At 40.2% G+C, this 13,475-nt stretch overlaps 1 protein-coding gene across 2 annotated transcripts in view; it reads left to right on the forward strand.

Moving 5' to 3' along the window:
* opcml (opioid binding protein/cell adhesion molecule-like) overlaps positions 1–13,475 on the forward strand; it is a 387,148-nt gene that overhangs the window by 266,118 nt on the left and 107,555 nt on the right. For both annotated transcript variants that reach the window (XM_020629289.2, XM_020629288.3), the window contains one exon: positions 5,988–6,223. In XM_020629289.2, the coding sequence (XP_020484945.1) occupies positions 5,988–6,223 (236 nt within the window). The remainder of the gene's footprint in view (positions 1–5,987; positions 6,224–13,475) is intronic.

Genomic DNA, 13,475 nt, shown 5'->3' on the forward strand with positions numbered 1-13,475 from the left:
TGCACTCTCTCTTTATCAGTATGCTGTATCCTGCTGACATGTGCACATACACTGCAAAATATGAGCTTTGTTCAATATTTATCCCCTCGTAATTTATTCAATGTAGCATCGCAAATTTTCACATTGCAAATTAAAAGGTAAGAAATACAGTATATAAGATGTGTTGGAATGCATGTTATATGTTGTGAAATTAAAGGGACCATCATTAAATTTGATTCTTTAATACATTTGTTACTTCTGTACCCTAGCTTCTCCTTTTAAATGTCATATATTTTATTCCTTCTCAACAAGTTAAAAAAAGTCTCATAGGTTCCCAAAACATGTTTTCGAAGTCTTTGGTTAAAATCCACTCTGATCCTGCATTTTATCATGCCAAAAAATGCTCTATTTCTCAGAACAGGCTGTTTCTGTGTCTGTAGCTTTAAATGCAAATGAGCTGTATTTGACCATGCCCCCTCTCTGGAAGGCCTTCAGTGACTTGGGCTTTCTGACCTGTTGTTCATTGTGGAAAGGTAGACTCGGGGCAGAACAAACACCTTTAGCTGCTGGAGTGTCACCCACCTGGGGGAGGGGCTACTTCCCTTTGTGATGTCATGAAGGGAAAATCTCCAAACAGCCTGTTTGAGCACACATTTTCTGACAAGTGGAGCAGGCAAAAGACGGACAGGATGGACTTTTCTCATATTTGGAGGGTCTGTAGACCGGCTAGCGACAGATATTAGTGTTCGAAAAACATGGTAAAGTGTATTTTGCGTAGTGTGTGACCTTAAGAAGAAGTTGCAACGGTCTGCTTGTGGTGGCAGTCTGGAGAAAACATTAAACATAACATAAGAAAAAACATAATTTCGGCATGTCGAAACAAGATCATCTTATATTTCCGATAAAATGGTGATTTTTTTTTTAATTCATTTTTGGGGCCTCTTTTGTTTTTATTAGACAGGACAGCTGAAGAGAGACAGGAAACGTTGGGAGGAAGGAGAGGGGGGTGACGTGCAGCAAAAGGCTGAGGTCAGATTCAAAACCCTCGGCCTCTGCCATTATGACTGTAGCCTCTGTACACGGGGGGTGTGACATAACTAAGCTGCTAGCTATTAGCTAGGCTGAACATAGCCTGCTCAGGAGAAGGTTAGGTGTACAGAATAATTTACCATGTTTTGTAGCCCTTGAAAGCCAGCGTTAACCCTAGCGTTACCTTAATAACTAAAAAATCTTTAGCAGTATAGGCCTCTGGTCTCCCTCTCTGTCTCTGTGGTCTCCCTTCTCCCTCTGCTTGTTGAGCACCTGAGTGCAGCTAGCGCTCTGGGAGGAAGAGGTGATTTAGAGTGACAGGAGGGCAGAGGGGTGCAGAGACAGTCTCTCTCACACACTGGTCAGGAGCATGGTGAGGAGTGCTTCCCCTTAACCATTTCTATCTATCATTTCTACACCTATTTATTAGGGGGGGTTAGGGGAAGATGCTGAGAGCAAGAGCCTTCCCCTCTTTTGTTCATGTCGGCCAGGATCTCAGTCCATTTCGATTTCAATATTTAATTATCTTATTTTTGCCCTATTTATGTTGTAATTTTTAAACTAAAGCTTGTGGGTTAATTTTGTATATTTGTTTGTGGTGTCCATTCTTCATATGTTATGTTCTCCATGGTTATGGACATGTTTTTTTAGTAATAAAACTGAAAATCACATACAGACAAATAAAGAAAAGACATAAATGTGCACCTTACACAAATGGAAAAATATAATATATAAAAAATTTAAAATGGGGGTTGCGGTGAGGCATCAATACATACTTATAGGATGCTTGAAATACATGTTCATTTAATTTAACTGGTCATACAAAATAATACTTATAGCAATAGCAACATATTAAATCCAGTAAGGATAAAAAAAGACCTTACTGTAGCCCACAATCCCTCTAGGCTAAGATCAAGATGCATTACTATGGCAGCAGCTCGTTCCACCCCTAATAAATCTACAAACCCGTCTTCCCAACTGCTCCAACTAAAACAGTGTGGAATTCCAATCTTCCACTTCAAAACAATTTTCCGTTTAGCAGCTAGACAACAAAATGTCACAAATGTAATTTGCGTCACATATAAGCCATCTATTTTTTCTCCTGATATACACAGTAAAGGACTTCTTATTGACCTAAAGGTTGTCTGTGAAGGCGTTGGTTATAGCTGACCAGAAGGAATACAATGTGAGGCATTCCCACAGACAGCGTGACTACCACATACTCTTCGCATTGATGTTTTGCTGATGTATTTCTTTTTCTATCTCTTCATCTCAGTTGTCTGATTGTTCCATGCTGTTTGGGTCAAAAGTGAACAGATGATCATATCATATTTAAAGAATTAAATGTGCACCCCTGTTAACTATTTGAGTTAACTTGTGGTTACAATAATTACTGTGATTCTGAATTTCTCGGCTCTATCACACATGCTTGAAAGTTTCCAAGTAATGTCATTGATGAATTTGTTGAATACCTTAATACAGTCAACATCTTTAGCACGTCCACATGTGTTTGGATTTTTTTCTTCTGTTTAGCTACATGGTATAATCTGATTCCTTACATTTTCTTTTGCTTTTTTCCCCCTGACTTTCTACCTTCATATAAAAGCTCTCTAGCTGGGGTATAAAAATATAGATTGATTGATTGATTGATTGATTGAATAATATGCAAGTCTCGTCTCACAGAGAGAGTACCATCCAACCTTTTTTGTACGGGATGCAGTGATGGTTATTGTAAGCATCACCTGCAATGGACCTAATTGCAGTGTGGAAGACTGCATCAAGAGGTTTTAAAGTTTCAGCTGAAGCATGGATTGTACAAAATATCACCCTAATCTAACACTCACAATAATATCTATCTTTAAGTCATTGAAGACCTGTTGGTTCTTAAGTCAGACTGCATTACAATCCATCAAAACATCCATCCATCAAACCATCCATCCATCCATCAATCCATCAAACCATCCATCCATCCAACCATCCATCCATCAAACCATCCATCCATCCATCAATCCATCAAACCATCCATCAAACCATCCATCCATCCAACCATCCATCAATCCATCAAACCATCCATCCATCCAACCATCCATCAATCCATCAAACCATCCATCCATCTATCAATCCATCAAATCATCCATCCATCCATCCATCCATCCATCAAACCATCCATCCATCCATCAATCCATCAAACCATCCATCCATCCATCAAACCATCCATCCATCCATCATCATCCATCCATCAAACCAGCCATCCATCAAACCATCATCCATCCATCCATCCATCCATCCATCAAACCATCATCCATCCATCCATCCATCCATCCATCCATCCATCCATCAAACCATCCATCCATCCATCCAAATATGCCTTGCATTTATTCTCACAAATACCTGTTAGTAGCCCCAATCTTGTTTTCTAGGGAGTCTTGGTGATATTTTAGACTTTGTCAGTTTTTGAAAAATGTAAATATTGTTGATGGATCACCCTGCTCAAGGGGGTGTTTCCTGATTTAATGGCCAATGAAATGCTTTATCAAGTTCCTATGTCCCTTCCCCCTCAACAATAAATCCTGCCAGTACAGTGTGGAGCAGGGAACCCAGGAAATAGCTAGTGGGGCTAACATTTCATCCTTACATTTTACATTTCCTTTCACTCCCTCCACTGTTGAAGTTCAAAATTCATGTTAGTTTACCCCTTCAAATGATAGAAATGAGCAACTTTCCATCAGGATATATCTATTAGGCACATTATCTGTTTGTGATTGTTGTCGACAACGGACACCAAGAGAGAGTGCAAAAGATGAGCAGGTAGCCATACAAGTCAGTAAGACAGACAGGCAGAAGGTTTAAGATAAAGAGAAAGATTGGAACTTTTCATGATAATATAATCATTCTTCTGTAGAAAAGGGGGAAGCTACAAAATGTTGCATTTAAAAAGAACACTAAGTTAGTCTTTTATCCTGGAAGTTGATGGGCGTTTGGGCAAACTCGTGGTAAAGAAAAAATCTTAAATGTATGTCTGTGTAATTCCTCCATTTTTAGAGCTCTGTCTGGCTGATATGAATACTAGTATTGAGAGTTTTTTTTTTCCACCAGGGTAATTTTGTGACATCTCTTTATAAGGTCATATACCCTAGGAACAGAGACAAGGACACATCAATTCTAAGGCTTCCTTAGCCAATCAGGTGAAAAATGGGAGTGTAAAGAGGATGGGCTTAAAGAGGCAGTTCCTGAAATTGCCTGAAGTTTGTTGTATTGTAAATCATTCAAAGCAACAAGGTTTCAGTGAAAAAAAATATGATTCTTGAAATGAGCCACTTTAATGTGCAACCACAAAAGGAGCTCAGAGACTTCTTTACTGTAGAAGTCAGGGTGAAGGTCTGGGGTCATTACATCCTGTGGTCACTGATTTATTGATGGTGGAGGAACAGAAGCAGGTTGGCATGTGGCATATCTCAAATGAAGTGTTAAAAATAACAGGACTCTAACCCGCCCGGCACACAGTCTGTTTTCTTACCTTCCCCCAGGAAAGTGTTTAAAGTGCATCTGAACATGTATCAACCGCCTCAAGGGTTTTTTCCCCAGGCAATCACTGCTGAACAATAGCACTTCTCTGATATTTATTTTTTATACATTTTAGAAAGTCTTTATGGAGAATGTTTTATCACCATCTTTTCTTCACAAATTCATGTCTTGTATTTATTACTATTGGTTTGGAGGGAGGAGATGACTCAGTGTACAGACTGTACACTGTACTTTTTAATGTATATGACAAATACAATAAATCGATGTCTGAAAGCACTGGAGAGTGGTCTGTGGGGGTTCTGTCTTTTTAAAATCCTGCCAAAGTTAGTATGTTAACATGCACAGTTAGGTTGAGCTGAGGTTATAGCTCGATTAGGCCATTGATTTGGGCTGCTGTCTTTGTCCCAGCACATTGTAACTTCATTTGGAGACCGATATACCCCCTTTGCAGTAATGCTAGTCACTTTCGGACCGTCTTTAGGCTGACATATTACGTCACATAACCAAGCCAACACTCAACTGGTTGTACGTCCAACAGTGAAAGAATTGACAACTGAACAGCTCTGTAAATTTCAGCAAACTCAACATAAGGTGTGTTTCCTCGTCTGTCTAAAAATATTTGGTTCTCGCTCCATCACTCATCATTTTGATACCTTGGTCTTGTTATCTTTCCAGCTTTCTTCTAAGCATTTATGCTGTTTGACTTCTGAGTCACAGCCCTGAGCTGGAAGTGTGGAGCATATGCTCAGTTAGTAGTGTCAGCCATGTTCTATCCCCAGCTCCTGCAGCCACATGTGTCTTGGGGAAGACTCTTATCCCCAAAGTAGCTCTCGATTCTTTTCGTTGGCGGCGGCGTATGAATGTGTGTAAATGGGATTAGTCACTTCTGATGGTCACTATACATAGCAAACTCTGCCATCAGTGTGTGAATGGGTAGGTGTGACCTGTGATATAAAAGCGCTTCAAGTAGTCAGAATCCTAAAGCACTGGACAAGCTCAAGTCCATTTACCATTTAAGGTGTGGTGTAAACATGCAAGAGTAAATCGAACCCAAACTGCATTATCATGGTGTGTTAGTCAGACTTCAAAAAATTCTAACAAACCATGATGTCAGTCAGACTAATATGTTAACATGTATTTCAAAAGTTTTAGGTGGACTAAAACAATAAGTCAGCATCGTGCAATCGTACTGAGTCTCTCTTCAGGATTAAAAAAAGCTCCATATTGACTTTTTCTTGTCAGAATCCCACTAACACAGTCACACTACCGCAATAGAAACTACTAGCAAGCACACATATCTGTCATTTCATTTCACAAAGCTGGACTTCAAATTGATTGTATTTTAAAGTTGTTGTTTTTTTTCAGAGGTTTCATGGTGCTTAAAGGAGACAAAGACATTTTGTGCAGGCCAACATCTCTAACAAAAAAAAAACGTTTCTCTTTCTTCCTTTCAGATGCAATGTTGACAGCAAAGTGTCTCGAGTGGCATGGCTCAATCGCACCACCATCCTATTCGCTGGAAACGAGAAGTGGTCTCTGGACCCTCGCGTCGTCCTGATGGAAAACACAGCAGTCACGGAATACAGCATCAAGATCCAAAACGTGGACGTCCACGACGAAGGGCCGTACGTCTGCTCCATCCTCACAAACAAGAAACCAAAATCCACAAAAGTGCACCTCATCGTTCAAGGTAAGACCTCCTCAGCCCGGTCCGTCAGAGATTGTATTCGGACACAACAAATAACCAAAAATGTGTCGACCAAGATCCGAGCTGGAACAGTATTGTGTGTTCAAGTTTTCATTGTTTTAGATGGAAAATTGTAAACTGAAGTTTACTTTTTTGGGATTGGACCAGTGCGAGTCCATTAGGAAAGTCAAATAAGAAACCTGCCTTCCTTTGTTTTAGGATGGTGTGTGGAACTCGGCCAGCGTAGAGCCGGTGATGGAACCGGGATTCAATCTCGATTTAATTTAAGTTTGCTGATAGATATTGATTTAGGGGACAGTACATTGAAAAATGTCCTGGTTCAGTTTCATCGCAAAGTCCTCCTAATACAACTTTAAGCACCAGAGACGTTCTCCTATCTCTCATGATGAAAATCCATTTCCTACCTGGTGAGTTTTGACGAATAATTAACACCAATACTCTTGACTGTAATTAAAAAATACTTAGATGAAGCTGTTGTACGAGTTACCTCATGTTGAATCCCAAAGAGAGAAGAGCATAGCGTGCATCAAGGAAATCCAACCTGGACACAGATGGTATCATCTTTATACAAGTTAAGGAGAATCATTTAATTCCTTCTAAATGATAATTGACTTTGAGTATTTTTCACACTGTATAATTTTCAAGCTGTATAATTCACGAGGATATCTTATTAACTCTTAATTGATGCATAGAAGCATCAGGCCATGGTTTTTTAATCAAATCAAACAAAAGGCAAGCACATTCTGCTGCCGACAAGTTCCTACGTCTCCAATTATACTTTTCTCATGGATTTTATCTGTCCTTTTTCCCCCCGACCTTGAATAACACAAGCCATCTGGCTGCTGCGAGATCACACTCCGAACCAAAAGGAGCCACATGGAAAGGGCGACAGTGGGCTTTGATACGCCAACAAAACACTGTTGCTGGTGCTTTTGTGTTGTAACACAAAAGAAGGGATGACACTGCTCTAACAATGCTCCAACAATAAGTGGGCATGAGAGAGAAACAGTGTGTGGTACAAAGGAGGCCAGTTCCTGCCACAACTCTCAAAGTCAAATGAGGACTCAGATATAAAGAAATCAACTGTACTGCTATGATGACATTTTGACTGATTATGAAACAGTTATAATTTCATATTAATGGATCTATGACTACGTTCAAACTGCATGACAAAAGCTACGATCACCGAAGGCAAAATTGACCTGAATCAGATTTCTTTGCTCACGTGACTCAGATTTGATTCTTTTACAACAGTTTGAGCAACACAAGTCACAAGGAATCTTTTCAAATCAGATTTAGGCCACATTCATATCATGAATAAGACACATGTCTGATCTTTTGCATTGTGACCTCAGTCTGAACAGCGAGGTAGGAATGCATGTGCGGCTGTGGCTCAGTTGGTAGAGTCGTTGCCTACCAACCGTTCCTACCTACCGTTCGATTCCCAGCTGGGCAACATGTCCGATGTGTCTTTGGGCAAGACACTTAACCCTGAATTGCTCCCACTGCTTTGGTGGTGGTGTATGAATGGGATTAGTTAATTCTGATGGATAATACTACATAATGATTACATCACAGTGTGTGAATGTAAAAGTGCTTTGAGTAGTCGGAAGACTAGAAAAGCACTATATAAGCTCAAGTCCATTTAGACGTTCCTTTTGGGTGACAGACGCCATAGTTCTACATTTGCAGGACGGGTGGGGTCGAAAGCAAATTCTTTATTTACTGTATGTAGGTCATGCTCTATCGTGCCTTCATTGCAAAACACCAGCCCTTGGCCTCTACCTTTTACATATCAAATGTTATTAAGTTTAACCTGCCAAATTTCCTTCAATTCCTCATATACATTTCTCACTTTTGTATTCTTTTACAAACTGGTTACATACAACAGTGAGCACCACTGTGATCAAAAGTGGCTCAATAGTGCAGTGTGTGATAATATGCAGCCCCACAGGGATCTTTATGGTGCAGATTTTACATATTGCTTCATTTGAATCAGCTGGTTCCCATCTTTCATTTGGCTGAAAGTGGGCAAAGACATAGTGGTTTCCATCTGATCACACAACATTAAATGATTTTATCCAGAAAAAGAGTAGGTAGAGATTATGTTTAATCTCTTATTGCTGATATGTTGATTCATGTGAACTGTCCTAATTTAAAAAAAAAACAAATCAAAAAAAAAAAAAAAACATTAAATTACTATCAGCAGGATTTACATCCCAGAGAACTTCCAAACAAGTCGGTTGTTGTCACCAAAATGTACCAGCTGCAGAGGGGAGTGGAGCTGATGCTATCGCTGTCAGGACTGCCACAGTGAGGTGACATTATTTGTCATCTGATACAGCGGAGAGGAAGGGGAACTCTTTTTGATTTATGGGCGTGGCCCTGGCTGTTAGCAGCTCATCACATCTTCTCAGTTGTCAATTACTTTGTGTGATTGAAACCTTTTCTAACACAGACTGACGGTGAATCATTTAATCAGTGACAAACCTAAAAACAGAGAGAGGTATGCATCACTAAAGCAAGACAAAACATCAACATATAAACATTCATTTAATTACTAATTTACCTGTAAATACAAGATACTCATTGAATGTATTACAATATAAACGTTTGAATAGAGTAGATATTTGGGGAGAATGATTTGAGTTTTTGCTAATACAAATGGAGAAGCCAACTGTAAAGTCACTTTCTCAGCTCTCTCATGTTTTGGATAATACATCTCTTTGAGATGCAGTCTGAGATTGAGTGTCCTCGGGAAGGAAAAACATGAATGCTTTCAATTTTAGAGATGTAAGAGTGGCTTTTTTACAATTCAACTGAAGACTTTGTTGCTAAATTCTTTTGACTGAAAACGTGCTATTTCTGACAAGGTGTGTGCGTGTTGGTGCTGGGGGGTGAGGAGTGTGTGCATGTGTGTGTGTGGGGGTGGAAGAAGGTAGAGCTGCACAGTAAAATAATTTTTAAAATAATAACAGTAAAGCATACTGCCTTGTATGCTGTGTGTCTGAATAGTTTGCCTTCATGAATGAAAAGTAGAGTGATAGTGTGATTGTAGTGAAGTAGACTCAGTGGTATTTATTCAGGTAATCCCCTCTGTTTATTTTGGTGGATGGTGTCTGTGCACTGCACTGAATTCCTCCCATGCTGGCTCTGGTTTGACTGTAGGCCCAGCAATGTTGTAACGCTGCTTCAGCCTGATTACACACATGCCAACACACAGAACAGTTTGAGTCAGGGACGGCTGGTACAAATGGGCTAGCAGGGCTAAGCCCTTTGCTTTCTTAAACAATAAAGATGAGAAAGTTATTCTTCAAATAACAATAATAACTTTTAAACTTTGGTTGAGCCCAGAATAACAACCGTACACACTATCTCTGATTTCTCATTCTTTCAGGCCAAGCACTGTAGCTGCCACTTTCATTCACTTCTGTATTGTAAATTTGTGACAGTTGCCAAGACACAGCCCGTTCATTCACTGATTATTTTGACTAAATTCATTAAGCCCAAAGGCCACTGGCTTTTGAACAATGACACAGCTAAAGCTTTACAGATTGTAGAGATGATAAGAAACTAACTAAGCATCTATTGACTTCAAAAAATTATCAATTGTACTTAACATTATTAAAAAACTTAAATGGCTGTTTCTTAAAGGAAGAATGTGAGACTTTTTGATCCCTAGAGCACTAGCAGAAAACCAAAAGAAATTGTTGTTTGGCGACACCTCCTCCACACCAAATACTCCGCTCTCCTACAGCTACACACCTCCAACCCCTCTCCACTTGCGTTTGCAAAAAGGAGTTACAAATTGGAACCCATTATAATTAAGCACTATATTTTGTTATATTGTCTAATGTCCTGTTTTGCTCTAATTTTATAATTTCAATGTTTGTAGGTAATTTTCAATTGGGTAAATTGTATTTGTGACATTAAATATTCTTACTTTGTTATTTTAACTTTGTTTAATCTCTAAAGGTGAGGTTTTGAGATAAGCTCTCATGGCAAATAAACTGAACTAAACTAAGCGCAAGCTGCAGATAAAATTGTCCTTGTCTCAAGCTGCATTGTTGTCTTAGCAGGCTAAGGGTAGCGCTCTTTAGTTAGCTCTTAGCTTCACACTGCTTGTAAATGAACGTGATCTAAAAACACTTATATACACCAATATGTGTTAGCATAAAGTGCCTCCCGGGAGAAAAATGCACCAGCCGCCACTGGTTTTAATACATAATTGCTTCCACTTTGTAAGAGTTTTGTGTTGGGCAGGAAGCAGTGTAGATGAATGTCAAACCCTGGAGTTACAAATGAATGAATACAGAGCAGTACATCCACCTTTATGGCATCAGGAAGTCCGCAGGGAATTACAGCTGAGCCTTTCGTCCCCACAGGCGCTCTCCTCTCTAGCACCTCAGAAATGGAGATTGGTGATGAACCTGTGCACAGGGAAGGACTCTGGAGGCTAACATCAATCAGCCCAGTGACCTTGTCAGCTGATCCCCTCCGGAATATAGGGCAGCTGCTTCCATGGTGACTGCACACACAGAGTGGACCGACTGCAGTTGAGCCCCCCCCTTACAAGAAAGCATAATATCTCAGAGTGCTTTGTAATGCATAGTGTATTCCAAGGACCAGAGGGGGCAGAGGATGAGCCACAGACTGTGACCCAACATCAAGTGGTAGTTACACTCTGATCCTAACTTAAGAGAACTCACTTCTTTTTTCTTTTATAAGCAAACAGCTTTTCCTGCTTATTGATTGTCTCTGGACAACGTATCCTCACTCCAAGCTTGCCACGTTTAATAGCTCAGTGGGTGACCTGAAGCTTCTGCATTTGACAATTTAGGTTCCCATCTAGTATTGATGTATCATGTGTGTGGTTCCACAGGCAGGTTTATTAATAAAATAAAGCCTTGTTGGGTAAGTCGTCAATAAAGTTAAAGGAAATGAGCAAGAGCTGGGTAAGTTTAAAATAACAACTATGTTATCATGTTTAAGGGGACATATTATAAAAAAATCCACTCTGTGTTTTTTTAAAGAGCCCATATTATGCCCTTTTTGGGATTCGTATATTTAATCTATGTTCCTACTTTTGTACGTTCACAATAGCTAAAGTTCGAAAAAAGTCTCTGTTTTCATGTACTGCTCTGATTGGTCTGCCGATCTGCTCTGTCGTTATTGGTCAGTTGCTCAGCACACTTCTCGGAAATTTCAACATGAGCTGCTGGGCTTGCCACAACGAGCCAATGGACTTAGATCAGTGATCTCACACTGACAATGACGTCGGACTGACACATTTTTATCGAGGGGGGCTAGAACCGAGCGCTACATGCAGCTAATGCTACAGCTAACAGGAGGACGTAGGAGAAGCCGCGTTTCCGCGGACTTTGAATTTTTGCACATAGATGTGCCTAAACATGCACAGGACACTTGGAAAACACACTAAAGGGCATATAAAACCATGATATAAAACCAAAGCATGATATGGGACCTTTAACATACATTTGGGTAACCTGAGTGTCTACTGACCCACAAAACGTGAAATAAACCCATTCAGTCCTTTTGTTTGTGGTCTGCACAAGTCTTACAACACAGAGAAGAATGCTCCGATTCAAATTTGCTCAACTTCTGAAATCACAAGTTGGATTCTCCTAAAAAAATCCCCTCCCCTCCCCTGTTATCTCCACCCAGGGACTCCACCCCCAGCCTAGAGCAAAACTTTTGCGCAGGTCTGCCATTTGTATTCTCACTAACGAAGGAGTGATGTCTACCACGGAAACTCATTGCATTATTAAAGAGACACACACACCAAAACGGAGCGTTCTGAGAGCGCTGGTTTATACAGGGTCACAAACCTCCTCTGGTGCTTGATTCATGTTATACTTTGACCAAAGCACAGCACAGATGTGTCATTTAGACCACAGGGGACTGTTTGAAGAGATGGAACAGGGGTATAATATGTCCTCTTTAAAGACAAAGATCCTGTTTTGGGTTTAAACAAGTACTAAAATATGTACAATGGTTATTCCACCATAATGTATGGTACTAACTCGTCTTTATTACGAAACTTACATGCACACTTTATGACACTTACTTGCAGTTCATAGCCTAAATGTATAATAGGTGCCATTCAGAATTATAATATAGGAAAAATCTAATATACCCAATGTAAATATGTAGTTCCTTAAAAAGAGAGTGAAGTCAAATTCCCTCAGAGTCTCAAACGTGCAGTATGTCAGAGAGGCTGTGGCTCAGTTAGTTGAGTCGGTTGCCTTTGATCTCCAGCTCCTATAGCCACAAGTCTGATGTGTCCTTGTGCAAGACACTTAACCCCAAATTGCTCCTGTTGCAGCGTGTCAATGTGTTTTAATGGATCAGTTAATGCTGATGGACACTTTACATAGCAGCCTCTGCCATCAGTGTGTGAATGGGTAGGTGTGACAGTGTACAACAACTTTGAGTAGTCAGAAGTCTAGGGCCTCTGTGTCTCAGTTGGTAGAGTCGTGGTCTCTCAACAGGAAGGTTGAGGGTTCGATTCCCAGTTCCTGCAGCCACATGTCCAATGTGTCCTTAGGCAAGACACTTAACCCCAAATTGCTCCAGCTGCTTTGTTGGTGACCTATGATTGTGTAAATGGTGGTCACTTTACACACTACTGCCATCAGTGTGTGAATGGGTAGGTGTGACCTGTGGTGTAAAAGCGCTCTGAGTAGTCCGAAGACTGGAAAAGCGCAAAGCTCAACTCAATTTACCATTTGTTTTGTATTTTTGCATTAAGTCCTCCTTCTCCAACAGTAAACCCTGGCGGAGCGATACAGCCTTACCCACTAAGGCACACTGTGTCTAGGGGCATAATGACAGTGAGTACAACTGAAGCACAAACAGACTTTCCAAACTTAAGAAAATACTATCTTTGGTTAAAAAACCAAAACAAGTAGATAACATCCAAATGAACTTACGGATGCATATCGTCACTTGGATTTGATCACAGAATCTTGATTCCAGATGTTTATTAGTACTTGTCTACTGCTCTCTCTGCCTCACAGACTTGCTGGAGAAACAAAAAGAAAATGTTGGAGGAGGTGTAGGAACAGGAGGGGGAGGTGGGAAAAGCAGAGTCCAAAGAGAGCATTGCTTTGTCTTGAAATCTGCTCTCAAAAATGCATAGTAAGCCTATAAAAAAATGTCACCTTCATAAAGAGGTCAACATACACATTGAACCCATTGATTGAACCCTGAT

The sequence above is a fragment of the Labrus bergylta genome, chromosome 14 (genome assembly GCF_963930695.1).
Source record: "Labrus bergylta chromosome 14, fLabBer1.1, whole genome shotgun sequence".
Classification (NCBI taxonomy): Eukaryota; Metazoa; Chordata; class Actinopteri; order Labriformes; family Labridae; genus Labrus; species Labrus bergylta.